The 19745-nt window shown below is 31.6% G+C and overlaps 1 protein-coding gene across 2 annotated transcripts in view; it reads left to right on the top strand.

Moving 5' to 3' along the window:
* Window positions 1-19745, top strand: part of COL11A1 (collagen type XI alpha 1 chain) — a 207414-nt gene that overhangs the window by 75995 nt on the left and 111674 nt on the right. For both annotated transcript variants that reach the window (XM_057716879.1, XM_057717564.1), the window contains exons 12-24: window positions 117-191; window positions 3032-3115; window positions 5152-5208; window positions 8540-8593; window positions 11485-11538; window positions 11657-11710; window positions 11876-11929; window positions 13111-13164; window positions 13282-13326; window positions 14506-14559; window positions 14993-15037; window positions 15285-15338; window positions 15791-15835. In XM_057716879.1, coding sequence (XP_057572862.1) covers window positions 117-191; window positions 3032-3115; window positions 5152-5208; window positions 8540-8593; window positions 11485-11538; window positions 11657-11710; window positions 11876-11929; window positions 13111-13164; window positions 13282-13326; window positions 14506-14559; window positions 14993-15037; window positions 15285-15338; window positions 15791-15835 — 729 coding nt within the window. The remainder of the gene's footprint in view (window positions 1-116; window positions 192-3031; window positions 3116-5151; window positions 5209-8539; window positions 8594-11484; window positions 11539-11656; window positions 11711-11875; window positions 11930-13110; window positions 13165-13281; window positions 13327-14505; window positions 14560-14992; window positions 15038-15284; window positions 15339-15790; window positions 15836-19745) is intronic.

Here is a 19745-nt window from a genome sequence, read left to right as displayed (position 1 = left end):
GAGGACAAATGTGAAGTAGATAATGTAGACTTATGGTATTCAAAGTTATTCTATTTCTAATAAATTTAATTATTTTGTTTATTTATTAATTTTGATGATTTTATTTACTTCCCTAGGGTCCCCCAGGACGTCCTGGTTTACCAGGGGCTGATGGTTTACCTGGTCCTCCTGGTACCATGTTAGTGTTACCGGTATGTCTTTTTGTTTGTTTTCTTTTTTTTTTATTGTTATAAAGATGACCTGATGTTTTGCTATCCTATTGCTGAAAAATATTGTGAACCATATTACAGACAAATCAAAAAACCATTGTATGAGGTAGAGATACTTGAATCAGCCTTCAGAAATAGTGGTATATTTCACTAAAGCAAAATTCTGGTAAATATTAATCTCTGTAGTAGAACTAAGGCTTTGTTATTTCATTACATTTTTGACAACAAAGCTTAGAGAATTTTCTTAATATTTGTAATCATGTGGTTTATCCTGAGTCGTATGAGTAACATGCATTTCTTGTATTATTTAACATAAAATCAGTATGCTATTTACCACCATCTAGACACTAGTTGATATTTTTAAGTAAGATATATCTATAGTGTTATTCATTGCTCAAAAATTATTTGTTTTACCTTAAAATTGTTTTTTAAAATTGCCCAAAAGAATTAATATTGTGAAAATGGTAATACTACTCTAAGAAATCTATAGATTTAATGCATCTCTATCAAATTACCCATGACATTTTTCACAAAACTAGAACAAATAATCCTAAAATTTATATGAAACCACAAAAGACCCAGAATTGTCAAAGCACTCCTTAGGAAAAAGAACAAATCTGGATGCAAAGCTTTGTCTCTACAAAGCTACAGTAATTAAAACAGCATGATATTGATACAAAAACAGACATGTGGATGAATGGAACAGAATAGAGAGTCCAGAGATAAACCCACATACCTGTGGTCAATTAATCTTCAACAAAGGAGGCAAGAATGTACAATGGGTAAAAGTCTCTTCAGCTAGTGGTGTTCAGAAAGTTGGACAGCTGCATGTAAATCAATGAAATTAGAATACACCCTCACACCATACACAAAAATAGACTTAAAATGACTTAAAGATGTAAATATACAACATGACACCATAAAACTCTTATAATAGAACACAGGCAAAACATTCTTTGACATAAATCAATAGCAATGTTTTCTTGGGTCAATCTCCCAAGGCAATAGAAATAAAAGCAAAAGTAGACAAATGGGACCTAATCAAGCTTATAAGCTTTCGCACAGCAAAGGAAACCATAAACAAAATAAAAAGACAATGAACAGAGTGGGAAAAATACTTGCAAAAGATGCAACTGACAAGGACTTAATTTTCAAAATATGTAAACAGCTTATGCAGCTCAATAACAAAAACCAAACAAGCCACCCAATTAAAAATGGGCAGAAGACCTATACAGACATTTCTGCAAAGAAGACATACAGATGGTCAGTAGGCACAAGAAAACATTCTAAACATTGCTGCTTATTAGAGAACTGCAAATCCAAACTACAATGAGGCATCAACTCATGCCAGTCAGAATGGCCATCACTAAGAAGACTACAAAAAATAAATGCTGAAGAGGTTGTGGAGAAAAGGGAGCCCTCCTACACTGTTAGTGGGAATGTACATTGATGCAACCACTGTGGCAAACAGTATGGAGCTTCCTTAAAAAACTAAAAATAGAGTTACCATATGATCCAGCAATCCCGTTCCTGGGCATATATCCAGAGAATACTCAAATTTGAAAAGATACATGTGCCCCAGTGTTCATAGCGGCACTGTTTACAACAGCCAAGACATGGAAGCAACCTAAATGTCCGTTGACGGATGAATAGATAAAGAAGATGTTGTTTATATGTGTATACACACACACACACACACACACACACACACACACATGCACACAATGGAATACCATTTAGCCATAAAAAAGAATAAAATTATGTCATTTGTAGCAACATGGATGAACTTAGAGATTATCATACTGAGTGAAGTAAGTCAGACAAAGACAAATATATGATATTGCTTATATGTGGAATCTAAAATATGATACAAATGAACTTATTTACAAAACAGAAACGCACTGAAAATGAACTTAACGTTACCAATAGGGAAGGAAGGTGGAGGGATAAATTAGGCATTTGGGATTAGCTGATACAAACTGCTATATATGAAATAAATAAACAGCAAGGTCCTACTGTATGGCACAGGGAACAATATTCAATATCTTATAATGAACTGTAATGGAAAAGGATATGAAAAAGAATAAATATACCCACATATTCAAAAATAGATATATATAACCGAATCACTTTGCTGTATGCCAGAAACTAACACAACATTGTAAATCAACTACATTTCAATAAAAAAAAATAAAAAAAAATAAGGTTGCCCAAGTTCTTGTGGAAAAAATGGGTTTATTTGTTTAAATGAAATAAAGATTTGAGTAATAACAATTTATTCATGCCACATTTTGAGTTAAAATAAAAAAAAGAGGTTTACATTTTATGAAAGGGTACAGGAAGGATCAGTTTCTTAGTATAATCACTTAAGAAAAGGAAAGCAAACAGTCTATCTCAAGGAAGATTTCCTCTGTATTCACAGAGATTCCAGAAGTTTTGCTCAACAAAATAGCAGTTGATCTATAACACTACTGAACTAGTGCATTTAGAATTTTTACAAATGAGTGAATAGAATGGGTAGTATTTGTGCAGGTAAAGAAATGGATGATGCCTTATTCCAGAGTTTTCAAAAATTATGGAATTTGAAATTGTGAAGGAGTCACTAATCTCTTCTGCAAGTGCTAAAGCATGGTCTAGAGAACTTTCATAATGGACAAAAGGAAAATTAAAAAAAAAATCTGGGTATCATGATTCGTGATGGAGTTACCTTGGATTTCTGCAAAATCCCAACATTTTAAGTAAGTAGTTTTTAACCTAGTAATTAAGGCATCTATTTGAGAAAGTCTGATTTTGAGCTTCTGTATGCTATTATCTTTCCTTAGTTTCGTTATGGTGGAGATAGTTCCAAAGGACCAACCATCTCTGCTCAGGAAGCTCAGGCCCAGGCCATTCTTCAGCAAGCTCGGGTAAGAAAGCATCAACATGTAGTTCCATAATCTGATTCTGTGCCAGATTATGCTGGAGAAAGTGTGTGTGTGTGTATCTGAAGGGTGCTACTATTATGAACGAAGTACTTCTGAATAGCTGGAGAAGATGCTAAGATAATATCTATTTTTCCAGTAGGAATATTTTCCTTAATTTAATATTTAATTTAAATGACTGATCCTTGCAGTATTGCCATACATAATTCTGGCAAAAATACACAAACATAATACACAAATGTTCTAATTTTTTTTTCAAAGAGTACTGATGAATTTATACTTAGCACCCTTTATCTTTCACATCCAGTTTTCCCTGCCAAGGCATATCTCAGTGATCAATGAGGATCAATGATCAAAGTAAGAGGATAAAGTTTAAAATAATTTTTACCATCCAATCTTATAGATTATTCAGGATATCCCAAATAATCCAGAAAACTAAATTTCTTAGACATTCTTGTGTGAGAAAGAAACCTTCAAATATGTATTCTAAGCTTGAATCACTGTAATCTACATTCTTTACCAAATCCATTCAGTTCATATTTCTTTGTCAGCTAAAAGCTTTGCACCATCTGTATACTTATAAAATTGTTGGCTTTTTTAAGTTGGCTCCAATACAATTAAAATATAGATAAGGAAATCAAGAGAATGGATCCGGAAAGAGTTGAAAGTCATATAATACTTGTATTCATTATATAGTCTTTTTTTCTTTTCAAAGAAAAAGGAAATAGGCTTACAGTTAGTATGAATATGGGTACCTGCTTCCTAATTGATATAAATCATTTTGGTGATAACTATTTATCATAATAAATTTATGAGTGCTTAAATTATCTGAAAGTGTAAATCTGTTAATCTGAAAAGATGCCCATTGTTTGGTTACACCATTTATAAAGACAATGAAAAATTTAAATATTTGTTTATTAGACTTTGGCATAATACAAATCTAAAAATATTTAAATTGATTTACTAATGATGCCTACAATTTATAAATTATATTACTTTGAACAAATTTTAGGTAATTATTTGAGCTTAAATAGTTTATTAGGCCATTGAATTCCTAATTTTATTAGTCCTTTTAACCTACTTGGAAATAGGTAGCAAGCATTATAATTCCAATTTTTCAGATATTTAATCTCAAGGATTAAGAAGTGTATTGTCAAAAATCTCATGGTGAGTCAGTAGTGAAATTTTGGAGATATTACTGTTTTCATCTCATGCACTGCACTTTTCTAATATGATTTTACATATTATTTCTATTACAATATTATTTAATATCTGTTTTGGTAATCTAAATATTCATCTTTTGGAATCACTAATATTCAAAAATAGCACACCATACTAATTTAACATCTGTCAAATATTTATCCTTTTACTCTCCTTGTTCCAGCTTTCCAAGTGCTAATTTCACATTTCTAATATTCAGTGTCAATAGTGCATGTAATCAGTCTCTCATGCCTATAATTCTACAAAATAAATGTATCTTTCTATAAACCATTAAATTTGAGATTTGTTAAAATAACTATATTATCTAAACACTTTCTGATCAATTTTGCTTATTACTATCTGTCTTGAATTGTCATAGTTTTTCCTAAAATACTGCTAGAAAACTTTTACTTAAAGCACCTCAAATTGTTCACATCTAAAAGTATTATCAATGAGAATTGAGTCTACAAATTTAAGAGAAGCCTATGCAATATTCTGAATGCACTTTTGAGTAGAAAAATTATTAGATGTTAACTTTCTTATTAGATATTAAATCTATTTTAACCTTTATCATAGAATAAATCATAATATATGTGGTACAAGATTGTATATAAGTTAGTTTAAAAAATATCTGATACTTATTAGGTCATTTATCATTCTAGACACTTGTGATTCTTCAGTAATCAGGCATTCTTTCTACTATGTAGCTATTATATCTCTGTTGATCAGCTGTTCCTTAAGGGTAACTTGTGTAAATGAATATTGTGGTTTAATATGCTCATCCCGGGGAACTCCTGAATTTGCTGTATTTTATTTTCTAGATTGCTCTGAGAGGTCCACCTGGCCCAATGGGTTTAACTGGAAGACCGGGTCCTGTGGTAGGTTACCCAATAAGATAATATATGTTTAAATTCCTGAATTAGTAGTTCCTTGTGCAACTTTGGCCAGGTGTTTTTCATATCTCTGGATGGTAAAAGTAGGGTAAATATACCGACTTATGCTTGGATTTTGTTTCCATTTAAAAAATCTATTTGATTCAGTCTTCAGTAAATCTTAATGAAAAGGTTGCAATGGAAAGTTCTCAAGTCAAATAAATATGATAAAAAATATAATTGAATCCTATATCCAACTATTAACTTTTCAAACTATAAATATAATTTATGTGTGTAATATTTGGTTATTGAAGTTTAAATCTACAGTAAATTCTTGAGATTTAATTTTATGTTAAATAGAACTTATTAAAAAGGAAAAAAATATTTAAGACCAATGAAAATTTTTCCATAATCTTAGGAGAAAGCAAAAGACTTGGCTTAAACTTTAAGTTGCCTCCAGTATTCCATGAACTGCTTCAGATATTAGGGAAGTTATTTTGTCTTTTAGAAACTCTTGGGAAACATTTTATTTTTCCTTATAAGCTTAATGACAAGCTAATATTCTATATGTATTTTTTAAAAATATTTTCAAACATTTTTGAAACTTACCAAATGCTAAGCAGTGTAGCAAATCACACACATAAAAAATAAAGATTCTTTGTGTTATACTTTTTCTTAAGAGCAAAGAACATTGTAGAATTCCAACCTGAGTTCTCACTGATTTTAAAATAAATTGAATAATTTCTATTTTAAATATTCATTTTTTGATATAAAAAGCTGTACTATGCCTTCATTATGATCTAAAATGCTCTCAATTTTTTTATTGAAATAATGGTATTTATAGAAATTATTACTCTAAATGTTAAAAGTTTATCTTTGGTTTACTTAGTAGACACAGCAAAACTACTTCATTCAAATTTGAATCATTTAAATAGTTTTCTAATTATTTAATCTGTTTTACTGATCTTATTATGATGAAAAATCATTTTCTTCATGTAGTTTATTCAAGAGTTTATTAGGTACTTTTCCATAAAATTATGGTTCTCTTAATTCAGTCTTGCAATTTTGTAACATTTTATATATTTTGAAGGGCTTTATACTCAATCATATACGCTAATGTGGAACGTGTTCTGGCAATATGTTACAGAATTTAAATAATACACGTTTCCAGATGCATTATTATGTATGTATCATGTAGTTTTACTGTTCTGCTTCTCAAAATATAAGAGGGAAGATAAAAGATTCTATGTCACTAAACAAAGGAAGAAATTGAGTTAATATTTAACTGCTTGTTAGTAATAACAAATTTACATGACTGAGGAAAATCAGCCATATGCCAGTGTTTTACAGATTTGGGGGCAGAAGAATTACACTTATGTTTCATTAAAAGTGAAGGTTCCTGGGGCCTTGAACTTGAGATTCTGGTAATGCAGATTCAGGGTCTGAACTGGCAAACTGTATTTCTAATGAGTTGCATCAGGCTGATTCTTATGGTCAAGCATGTTTGGGAAACACTGCCTATTGCTTAAATTAAAAATATCACTCTAGAGTATGTAAAGATGTGTTATCCAAAGGAATTTTATCATCCTGACAAATAGGAGGATGTGTAGAGGGTAAGGGCAGTGATGAGCAGAACCAGTGAAAGCTTGTACATTAAGCTCTTCCTGTTTTCACCAGTCACTAAGGGTCAGACCTTCACAGCATGTTGGCAAAGAGAAAACACTGACAACCATGTTATTACATTACCATTCTCAATGTAATATCCAAGATTAATTAATTTTGCTACTTAAGTCTTTGTTATAGAAAGTTTTAGCTTCCTAAAATATTAAAGGTGGGTATTGAGAGAGAAAAATCACATTGTCTTCACTGTTTTCTCTTCTATTATTATTTGTTCCAAAACATCAAATTATTACAGACTTTCAAAAATCTTAATTCTAGTCTAAAAGCATTTTATATTTAAGATTTTAAAAAGAAACAATATTTTAAGACATAAATATGTTCATTCTTTTAGTGAAATAGTCCTTTATTCAATTATTTATTTCCAATTGCTTTTACAGACAAAAGGAGATCTATATTTTAAAATACATGGGAAACATAGAAAATGTTCTTTACACTATTGTGTTACTGTCAATTATTACATGGCAATCTTTAGAAATAAATGTTTGGGCAAACTAATTATATCTGTTGAGTAGGTAGTGCTTATATACAGAAGATCTAATACAGTAAATTAATTAAAAATAAATTAACTGTCCTCTAATTGCATTCAATTCTGTAATTAATAATCTGATTTAATGTAGAACCCCAGTTTCGCTCTTGAAGAAATTTAGTTGAAAGAATTCTCAATTAGACACTTGAAAGTCATCATTCTTGTAATTTTCAAGATTGGAATATTCATGTTGCTTGACTTGCTGTATTTTTTGGCAGTTATTTTACTTTAGAGCCACCAGGAGGCTCTAGATACCTAGGATTTTCAGGCTTAGCATAATTTTAACCTTTTTGCATTTTGATTCAATGCAGTATTTAATTGAATCTGTACTGATTTAAGTAAATCAGAAACTTCTAATCACATAAAGTATACTACTTCAGCATGAAGTAACTATTATCACCATGTTCAGTTTTAATGTTCTAAAGCTTTTTAGGCGGGTGAATGGCCTAGTATTTGTTTTTTAAAACTCACAGCACTTTTATAAAGTGATTTTATATTTTCTTCCAGTTAATGTGCCAGGTTTTTGTTGCATTTTTTGAATTATGTAAATATTTGTAAGAGGTGTTTGTCATAAGGACTTATTCTTCTAGGGAAAAATAAAACAGACCACTTTAGGAAAAAATGCTTTGACATTATTTCAGGACAATTATAATGACAACAATAGCATCTGTTCTTGACATTTTATTGCTATAGAATTCAGTGTCTGAGAAATTTCCGAGTATAAAAGCACTAACATCTTGCCAAGTTTTGTAAATGAATTCAATGTGTAACCGATCCTGTAAAAAAGCGTTTCCTCTAGTACTCCACCACAGTGTGAATGATAAGTAATGCCTGTGTATCATCGTGGGTGCTCTGATGGCACACACATTAAAGAACATTTCCATGTGATTTCATGAAATTGGTTTCTGCGTAGTTATCAGTAAAATATAGAGTTTTAAATATAGTCAAAATCTGAGAAGAGATGTAGTTCAATCAGACGACTTACAAAATTTTGTGTTAACTAATAAAATCATACTATTTGAAGAAATGCATTTTGAATAATGTTTTAATTATTTCAAGTGAAAATGGTAGGACAAAACTGGTTAGGGAATTACAAAATTAAATGATTATGTCTTCACTTTTTCTCTACAGGGGGGGCCTGGTTCCTCTGGAGCCAAAGGTGAGATGGGTGATCCGGGTCCTCAGGTAAAAATTAACCTATTTCACTTCTTTTATTTTTGACTTTAACTATGAGGGTAATTGAAGTGTCTGCCATCTGTTTCATAAGTAAAGAAATTATTTGCATTACCTTTAAGCTCACCTTCTTTAATTGAAAAATCTCTAATGGTCAGTTGACCGCCAATAACTTGATTAATTTAAACAATATTAAAAGAAGTAATAAGTTAGAATAGGAAAGTCTTGAGAGTAATAGGTCTTCAGAATGTTAAATTGGCTTGAGACTGTACAGAGCAGAGCAGATCTATTACAGTTGTATTATAGTGGCCCTGCCACAGCCTAAGATGTTTCCCGTGGAGAATAAAATCTAGTAAATTCTCTCAAAAAGGATATTTAATATACCTAAAAGAAGCTAACTTTAAGCCCTTTGTAGAGCTGAGGACATTAAGAGAAATTGAGGACATCTGAGCTGAAATTCCTAGAAAGATCTTACATTATATTTACATGGTCCCAAATTAAAAGTATTATTTTTCCTTGAAGGATAATAAGTAGATAGAGACACTCACTATAAGCACATTATGAAATATACTTATTCTAGAAAACTGAAAAACAAAATGTGATGCATTTTAAAAATTCATTCATTTTTAATGACAATGCTTTCTGATATACTGAATACATATAAACTCAGATTGGGCTGCAGGAACTCTCAAGTGGCCATCCAACTAACTTTTTTCTTTTTTTTTATATTAGTTTTATTTTCACAATATTATAATATAAAATTGAATTTGTACACCTATATGTACTCTTTGTAACCACCACCACAATCATTAGGATAGAGAACAGTTCTATTACCCAAATAATTTCTTAGTGCCACTTTACAGTCACATCTTCCTCCTACCCCTAATACCTGACAACCACTGATCTCTTCTTCATCACTGCAGTTTTATATTTCCAAGAATACCACATAAATTAAATCATACATTATGGAAGCTTTGAAGACTGGCTTCTTTCACTGAGCATAATGCATTTGGGATTTGTTGCAGTTGATGAGTGCATCAATTGTTTATTCCTTTTCATTGCTGAGTAGTATGCCCATTTGGATGCACCACAGTTTATGTTGAAATGAGAAAAAATTCCCCCAAAATTGAGAAAGATATTTGGGTAACACAGAATGTGGCAGCCTTCTTTTTCATGCTTTTTAAATGTTGCCTTAAAGGGATGGAAAGCATTTGTACCTTAACTGAGAACTGCATAAAAATATCGATATGTCACTGCTTGAAAAGTTAGGAGGTTTAGTCTTTGGCAAAGTTTATGAATTTTTGGATCAAACTCAACTCTTTACAAAATGGCTGAATCTGAAAACATGCTACAGTAGTTTCCATGGTCTTTACAGTTTTCCATAACTCCAATGAGATGTAATATCAAATGAAGGATCATTTTCATTAAAAACTAACAAGATTTGTCCTGTTATTATTGCTTATTGCTTTCCAGCTGGGGTATAGGATAGAGTTTTTTTGCTACAATATTTTTTTAAAGCTATATTCTTTTAACCTGTTATTATTAGTCAACCTTAATTTCATATTTCTATAATCAACATTTCACAGCAATCATAAAAAGTATTTATAATTTCAAATGTATGTTACACTTTCTTTTCTTTTTATAACTTTATTTGTTGGCTGCATTGAGTCTTCCTTGCTGTGCATGGGCTTTCTCTAGTTGTTGAGAGTGGGGGCTACTCTTTGTTGTAGTGTGTGGGCTTCTCAGTGCAGTGCTTTCTCTTGTTGTGGGAGCACAGGGTCTAGGTTCATGGGCTTCAGTAGTTGTAGCAGGTGGGCTCAATAGTTGTGGCTCATGGGCTCTAGAGAGCAGGCCCAGTAGTTGTGGCATACAGGCTTAGCAGCTCTGCGGCATGTGGGATCTACCCGAACCAGGGCTCGAACCCGTGTCCCCTGCATTGGCAGGTGGATTCTTAAGCACTGCGCCACCAGGGAAGCCCCAAATGTGTGTTACGTTTTCTACCACACTCATTATATGCATATTGTTTAAACTTAATGAGTGGTATAGTTAATTAAATACAAAGGCCTATATAATATTTCTACTGGATCTATATTTGATCTATTATTAGCTGTGTAGTTTTATTTTTTAAAAAACGTGTATGTTAATTCACAAATAAGACATTGTACGTTGATATAACATTGTATTGTGTTGCTTCAAGAAATATTGAGAATCTTTAAACTTTAATCTGATGTGGCATGGTGCCAGTCAGTCATTTGAATTAAGGTTTGCCAAGTCATCTCTTAGCATTTTGTAGGTGATTGAAAGAACTATGTGTCAGGTACTGTGCTAAATTATAGGAGTATAATGGAGAAAAAGGGAGATTTAGCCCAAAATTGCAATGGTTGACAATTTAAAGGGAGACTCAGCTATAAAAAAAAAAAGGCAATTATAATCCAGTGTGACACCTGAAATAAAAAAATAAATACCTAGGAGAGGATCTTCAAAAAATGCAGGGAAAAGTGAGGGCAAAGGGGTTGGAAAAAGAAGAGGAGTACAATGAAAGTGTTTTCAGTCAAGCAAAATGTAAAGAAAGCCTCAAGGTTTTGAGAATAAATTTAGTAATTGAGGATTTTTTTAAAGCTTAAAGTATCAATTTGTATTCCTTTTGTTTAAATGTAATCATATGTCTATATAAACTTAATAAAATACTATGCAGATTCTTTTGGCAAGAAACCATTTAGAAAAATTGATTCTCTTGTCTTTTTGCTTTATCTGGACTTTTACATAAGAAATAATTTTCTTGTGTTAAAATGATTAAGGTAAAGCTAAGAAGGTATAAACTTCTAAAACCATTTCTCTGGATGTGATTGAGTTTATTAATCAGGAATTCTATACAATGAATTAATTATGATGTTTTGATATAGGGCCCTCGTGGTGTCCAAGGTCCTCCTGGTCCAACAGGAAAACCTGGAAAAAGGGTATGGTTGGTTTTCATTGTGCATTTTGAGAGTATCTGAAATCATCAGTTATTTTGTTTTCTTTTACTCTGTGCTATTTGAAATCCCTTTTGCTTAGTCATGTTCTTGGTAATATCAGGGTCGTCCGGGTGCTGATGGAGGAAGAGGAATGCCAGGAGAACCCGGGTCCAAGGTCGGGAGCTCATCTCATGTGTTTGTATATTCAGATCTCATATCTCAGTTCACCCCTGAAAATTTTGTTTCTTGATATGAAAGAATATTGCACACTCAAATTACAGTACAGAGATAGGCTGGAAATGTGATGATGGTGACGGTGATGGTGATGGTGATTTTACAGGGAGATCGAGGATTTGATGGACTTCCAGGTCTGCCAGGTGACAAGGGTCACAGGGTAAGATATATCATTCTGTACTTTTTATACTTTCTGTACAGGGCTAACACAGGAATACTATGAAATATTGATACACTAAGAAATAAGAAGAAAATTAAAGTATTTGCAAACTCATGTAAATTAGTACATCTACTAGAAACTGAAAGAAATATAAGTAGGATTATATGTGTGATACTCACATAAGTTCTTTAATTTCTTTTAGACATTAAAGTACTCATTTTACATAAACATAAGTTGAAGAGGAATCTTTATGTACATGTATATGGAAAATATCATATTCATATAACAAGTGTGGAGATTGAATTTTGCCTCTAATTTTTGGGTAATTGCCTCAATTTCCTTCTTACATTTTATCTGTGGAAGTATACTCAAAAGAGGACATCTGTAGGCAGTCCGTCTTCAATATAACAATATACTGGGCACTGTATTTTATTATACTAATCAGATGGTTCCTGTAGATTGAGATGCTACAGACTACTTCTTTGTGATAATATGAGTTTGCAATCCAATGCAAGAGTTTATAATTCACGAAGGCTAAACAAATACAATATTGAACAGCAATCCAATCAACATTTTTAGTGGGTAATTAAGCAAAGATGTGGTCTTTCAAAAAAAGATCAGCTTTGGATCTTCACATTTTTCTTCTGCAAAAGTTAAGAATGAAGATGGGACAACCTTTAGGAAATTGCAGAATATAAAAAAATAGAAATATAAAGAAAAAATATTTAGTGTGTGCCTATCACATGTTGATAGAAATATATAATTAAAAAATATCCAAAATTTCTTTAGTTATCTAAAGTTGTGCTGATTTAATAAGAATTATTTTATAAGCAGAAAAAATTTAAATTAAATAAAAATCACCAAAGTGTATCCACATTTAAGACAATATTCAGCAAAATACTTTTCTATTAGTTTGTAATAACTAAATGTCTGAAAATTATTAAAGTATTTTATTTAAAACTTTTTGTTTTCAATATTGAGGAACACTTTTCCTAGCATACTAATATATAACACCAGTTAATGTAAAATTATGATTGGTCTTTGAAGTGTTTTGAGGAGGGAAAATAAAGCGTAAGTCTTTTCTGCCAAATGTTCCATTATATTTGGTAGGATAGCTGTAGAATAGACATAAATATTCTGGTTTCTTTCATATTCTAATTATATTTGGATTTATTGAATAGGGTGAACGAGGTCCCCAAGGTCCTCCCGGTCCTCCTGGCGAAGATGGAATGAGGGTATATTAAACTTTATTTCTTTTAAGAAATATTTAAACTTAAAACATAGAACAAAATTGTGTTGAAATATTACATTGTCTGATTGCATCGCTCTCCCATTCATTTTGTCCATGACAGGGAGAAGATGGAGAAATAGGACCAAGGGGTCTTCCAGGTGAAGCTGTAAGCAAGTTTCTTTTTTTCTTTTTTTCTTTTTAAATAATACCCTGTTTTGAATGAATAGTGAATGGTGTTACATATATAAAGTCAATAATAAACTCAGGTGACTATGCAGTCTTACCTAAGCTAACCAGGTAATTGTTATGTGAAAAAAAACATTTAAAAATGATACTTAGAGCTGTTCTTTTGTTAAAGAAAATGTCTTAGAAAATTGAGAGAAAAAAATGTGGGATGTAACATCTTGTCAGCCAAAAAACCTTACCTAGTTTTGTTACTAATTTTTTTGTTTGTTTCATTTTTCTATATCATCAATAGCTCTAGAATCTATTTATGTTTAGAATAAATTAATCTCCTTATCAGAAGAAACAAAAAAATGAGATGCTTAGTATATACCAATAGAACTATAAAATTTACTAGATTATATTCTTTTTTCTACTGAATTTTACAAATGAGGAGACCAAATTGGAAAGGTTTACCCAAAGCTTGTTAATCAAAGAACCAGACTAGATTCAGTTCTCCTAGTTTGCCACATTATAGAGCATGTCAACTCAAAGGCATAGTAGCTCAAGTGACTATGATACTAAATCATTGTACTGAATTTTAAAGAAGGGAAGGAAGGAGGAACAAATGGAGGAGGGGGAAGAAGAAGAGAAGAAATTGTTTAAATCATAATAATTTTAAAAATCAAGAAAATGGTTTCTCTAATCTGCTAATATAGTTATCCAGCTGTTTGTTTCTTTCAGGAGAATATTCTCTCAAGATGGAATTTACCTAAATGTAAAATAAATGAGAATCAGGACTCTTCTAATTGTGTAGTCTATCTGATTGAATAATAAAATTTAATAAGATTCAGTGTTGCTATTCAAATTGGAAAATGACACAAAAGTGACTTATTTAAAGCATTAAAATATTTCCTATTTTTAAAATTTCCCAGGTGATTCATATGTAAATTTATAGAATCAAGGATACAGCTTCTATATTAAAGACACATCCATTTTGGCTTTTGGATCAATAAACACTAGGTATTTGTGTCATATAAAAATGGCATTTTAAACACCAATTTTGTTGTGTTAAAAGAAGATGAACACATTTTAATCTAAAAATTACATTAAAATTTATTTAAAGGAAGAGGGATGTTTTTAAGGCATTTCTTATGAGAATGTGTTTTTCTTTTCCTCCTAGGGTCCACGAGGTTTGCTAGGACCAAGGGGAACTCCAGGACCTACAGGACAGCCTGTGTGTATTGCTGAAAACATTCAAGATTTTCTAGGGAAAGGTTGTTGCCAGACTCTTTAAAGCCAGGATGCTGTGAAAGCTTTCAGTAGACAGCCAAGTTATAGTTATAGTCTAAGACCTAATGGTGCTGCCTATCAGTTTAACTGAGCACACTCCACTCCATCTGCTTCTTTCTTTTCTTTTCCTGTTAATTTATCTATTTTATTGTTTCATGTCAAATTCCCAACACACAGTGGAAAATGCTGCTAGGTTGTCTCCATGCACATGGAGAGGAGGATACAGATCTTGCTTTTTCCTTCATTTCCATTAAGTCCTAAAATGATTTTTAGTCACCCTAGGCTAGTGGGTGTCATGCTATTAGGTTAGTCTTTAAAATTTTCTGCTGTAGCATCTGAACTTGTAAACACTCACGCATATTGTTTCATCATTGAAGGGTATTGCAGGTGTGGATGGCCCCCCAGGACCAAAAGGGAACATGGTATGTATAAAATATCCATAAGATAACTCCTTTCTGTAATCTAAGCATTAACAGACCGCTGCTGTTGCTAAATCTAAGATTAAGATTTCTTACAATGTGTTGCCAAGTGCTTCTGCTAGCATTAATATTGCAAGATTTTCCAGATTCTCTATAGGGAAAGATGATTTGGGAACTATTTTTCAATTGAGAAGAAAAAAACCTATTGTGTGAAATAGTTCTATTAAAGACTATTTTTTTCCTATGGCAGGGTCCCCAAGGGGAGCCTGGACCTCCAGGTCAGCAAGGGAATCCAGGACCTCAAGTAAGTCTAAGCCATCACAGCTTTTTTGAGATAATGGGGTAAGATGGTATCATTTTACAAGAAAATTGACAGCCTCAAAATTTTCTATGTAGGGCTAAGAGTTTATATTGTGAATGTAGGAAGATCATTCTTTTTTTTTTTTTTTCTTTAAAAAAAACTGAATAAATTTCAGAGACCTCTTTCTTTCAAGAGAAAAATGAGTCATTCAGTGCTCGTGGAATGCCAGAACACCTGCAGGAGGGTTTTGAATAGCATCACATTACAGTTCCATTGCCAAAAGAGTAGCCTGTGTAAAATTCCTCATAGTGTCGCAAAACTTTTGGGGAATGTGGGGGCCATATATAGATTCTCATAACTCATTTCATGTAAAATAGAGGGCTAATCATTTATTGTTTTAAAGTTTATTCTTTTGGTGTGATTCTTGACATATAAAATGAATTCTTTTAAAATAGGGTCTTCCTGGTCCACAAGGTCCAATTGGTCCTCCTGGTGAAAAAGTAAGTTAATCTGTTGTTCTAGTAATGTCTGGTAAACAAGCTTGTATTGTCAACCTTAGGGAGGTATAAGGCCTGCCTTCTGTTTTTGATAAGATACTTAAATGGCTCAGCATATAAAGAATTAATCTGGAGTTCAATCATGAAAGTACAGTGTGAGAAGAAGTCATTCATCTGTCTCTGAACTGTAAATGATAAAATCTCACAGTGTTCCCATTTAGATAACTTACAAATGTGTCATTCTTAGCTATATTAATTTCAGAAATGTACTGATATGAGTGAGTGTTTTCTCTTTATTTTGGTTCTCCTTTTATTTTTCATTATTTAAAAAATGTAATTAGGTTTTCTTGTGACAAAGGGTTACTAGCAAGATCTAATTAAGGGAAAATTGTGACGTTATCATTGCCACCATTTCTCATGTATAAATAGCAAATGATGTTCTTGTTAATAATTCAATGTCTGGATCAAAACAAGAATAAGTCTTTAATTAAAGAGATGTCTTTTTTCCCTGTCTCTTCTGCCAGATTCCTTAAGTAACATTTCCTGCACCTATAGTTACAGCACAGTGTTACCTAGTTCTTTCTAATATAACTTTTTTCTTATTTTGGTTGATTTCTATGAATATATGATTTTTAAAATATTAACATCTTTATTGGGATTAATTTCATACCATAACAATCTACTCATTTTAAATGTACAAGTCAATGATTTTTAGTAAATTTATAGAGTTGTGCCACAATCACATTTTTAGGATATTTATACCACCTCAGAAAGAAACCTTGTGTCAATTTACACTCCCCATTCCACCCACAAACCTGGATAATCATTGATCTACTTTCTATCTTTATAGATTTACCTTTCCTAAACATCTCATGTGAACAAGATATAGTAATGAAATTAATATTTTAATTTAATCATGTGAATGAATATAATATGTAACGTGTGTTTGGCTTCTTTTATTTGGCATGATGTTTTCGAGGTTTATCCATGCTGTAGCTGTATATCAGCACTCTGCTGCTTCTTGTTGCCACATAGTATCCCTTTGATTGAATATACCACATTTTGTTTACTTTATGCAGCAGTTGAGGGACATATGAGTTATGTACACTTTTCAGCTATTATGAATAGTGCTACTATTAATATTTGTGAAAAGATATTTGTGTAGATGTGTTTTCATTTGTTTTCAGTAGATGCTTAGAAGAGGATTGCTGGGTTATTTGGTAAATTTATATCTAACATTTTAAGAAGTTTCCAAATTGTTTTTCAAAGTGGTTGTACCATATTTCCTTCCCATCAGCAATTTATGAGGATTCTCGTTTCTCCAGAGTCTCAAAAATAATATTGTTTCTCTTTTTGATTATGGTCATTTTTTATTGGTGTGAAATAGTATCTTATTCTGCTATTAATTGGCATTTCCCTAATCACTAGTGATGTTGAGCATATTTTTATGTACATCCTTTTGTAAAATATATATTCAAATCCTTTGGTAACATTCTAACTGAGTTACTTATTATTAATATTAAGAATTAGCTTATCAAACTAAGTAGTCTTTAAAGTACCTTTTTCTGTACGTATTTTCTGTGTGGTTACAGAATTAGACTACTGTTGGAAAATGGTTTATTTATTTACAATTTTAGGTACCGAAGGTGATTTTAAATCTTTGCTTCAGATCAGAGATTTTAATCTGGACCACTCTTATCATATTTTAGATTAGTTCACCATAAATTGCACTTGAGGCATGTGCCTCTTAAATTTTCCACAATTTTATCCTCTCTGCAATGGATTCCTAGGAAGAATTTGCTTTTAAGGAAAGGTGGTATATCTGAATTCTCTTTGCTGAGCCACAGGTAAAATATATGATCTGATTCACTACACTTCTTGTGGTAGGAAGAGAGCTGTCTTTAAGCACAAGCTACTTCTTTGTCTGCTTTGAACATATCCAGCTCTTGAGTCCAAAGACAGCCTCTTTCTATCAAAAGGAGAAAGAAACTCAGGAACATGAGGGGAATGTGTTTTATATTGCATCTATGGTATATATTGTATTTTGGATCTATATTACTTTTATTTTCTTTATGGTATACTGTGTTCTGTATTTTTATGGCTCAAGAGCCTTGTCTTTCAAAACTTGATGAATAATGTTTTCAATTGGATCATGCTATAATCTCACAATTAAATATAATTTAATGCCATATATTTTTAACTCCCAATAACTTTTATATTTTTGTCCTAAGTGATCATAGGACAAAATGGTTTTACTATATTTGTGCTTTTTTATATTTGTGATAAGATATTTTATAAAGTTTGTTAATTAACTAAAATGGATGACAACTATATTGCTTTTCTGACATGTTGATAGCTTAAATATACTGTTATGTCCTGTGACTTAATTTATGGTTTCAGAATTTACATCACTCATATGGTAACTGCTTTACAGAAGACAAATGGTATCCTATAACTCTATGAGCTAATGAAGAAATAACAAGACACCAAATATATATTAGTTAAAGGCAAGGACTTTGAAGATATGGCTACAGATCTGGATTCATTTATATTGCAACTCCATGATGTCTTAACATTGATTTATTACTTAAACTCTTAGATGATATTTCATGGAATTGCTTGTGACTTAAAATGGATACTATACATGTAAATAAATATATATTATATATTGCTTAACATAGTGCATAGAAACACAATAAATTTTAACTATTTTATTAAAGTCTAAAAAATATGACATTCATTTATTTAACTTTGTTCCCATTCCTGTAGGGAGACAGCAAGCAGTTAAGAAAGCAGACAAAATATTTTACTGTCATGGACATTCAATTTAAAAGACATGGATTGATTTTGACTTGGTTAAAAAAAATTTATCCTATAGTACAAGAGTTTTAGTATTTCTAATCTACCCTTAAGTATATAGCAGCAACAAAAAAATCCCTGTAGTATTGTACACAAGGTCATTGTCATAGAAATATCACATCTGCTGATAATAATTACTGGAATAGTTTTGCCCCTGTAATCTACATTTTGTTTTGAAGAAATAAGACTATTGTAAAATATTTAAGTGAAAGGTAAAATATTTCCATAAAAAAAACAGGGTTTTGAAACAGTTGTTTCATAATGTTAGATTACTTGACTGTGTATGACTTTGCAGTGTGGTGAAGGGAATTGAAACTTTTAAATACTGTAAATGGGGTGCAATTAAATTCAGTTATAAAGCCCAGATTGTTCAATTTAAAGATTATCTTTAATTTTTTGTGTTGTTCCATAGTGTTTTAAGTGAGGCTTTCTTATTAAACTCTGTACTATCCACATATATGAATGTGATGCTTTTCCAAAATACTTTGTAAGAATGGAAAAATCCTCCTACATCCAGCATCTAGGCTTGCTGATATATCCTTGCCTTTTTAATTGTTTCTAAATTCTGGCTAAGGACTTGACCAGTAAGCAATAATGGCTTAGGCTCTGAAGATTTGATAAAGTTAATTATTCTAAGCAGAAAGCCAATTTTTCTCCCAATGAAGGGTCTACTTCTTGCAAAGTCATTCTTAGCATCTTCCAACCTCACCAATGATCAAATTAAATGAGATTTGAAATCCTCTGTGGTTAAGCACAGATTAATCTGTTGAATAAATAGTTACTTTGTTATTATCTGTTAGTTACCTATTAGATTATATCCTTTTTACATCAAAATAGCCTATTTTTAAAAAATTTTATTTATTTATTTATTTTTTGGGGGGGGATACACCAAGTTCAATCAACTGTTTTTATACACATATCCCCATATTCCCTCCCTTCCTTGACTCCCCCCCCTCGACTCCCCCCACCCTCCCCGTCCCAGTCCTCTAAGGCATCTTCCATCCTCAAGTTGGACTCCCTTTGTTATACAACAACTTCCCACTGACTATCTATT

The sequence above is a fragment of the Hippopotamus amphibius genome, chromosome 1 (genome assembly GCF_030028045.1).
Source record: "Hippopotamus amphibius kiboko isolate mHipAmp2 chromosome 1, mHipAmp2.hap2, whole genome shotgun sequence".
Taxonomy (NCBI): Eukaryota; Metazoa; Chordata; class Mammalia; order Artiodactyla; family Hippopotamidae; genus Hippopotamus; species Hippopotamus amphibius.
Note: the sequence above shows the minus strand (reverse complement) of the source record. Positions and strands in the feature narration are given on the sequence as shown.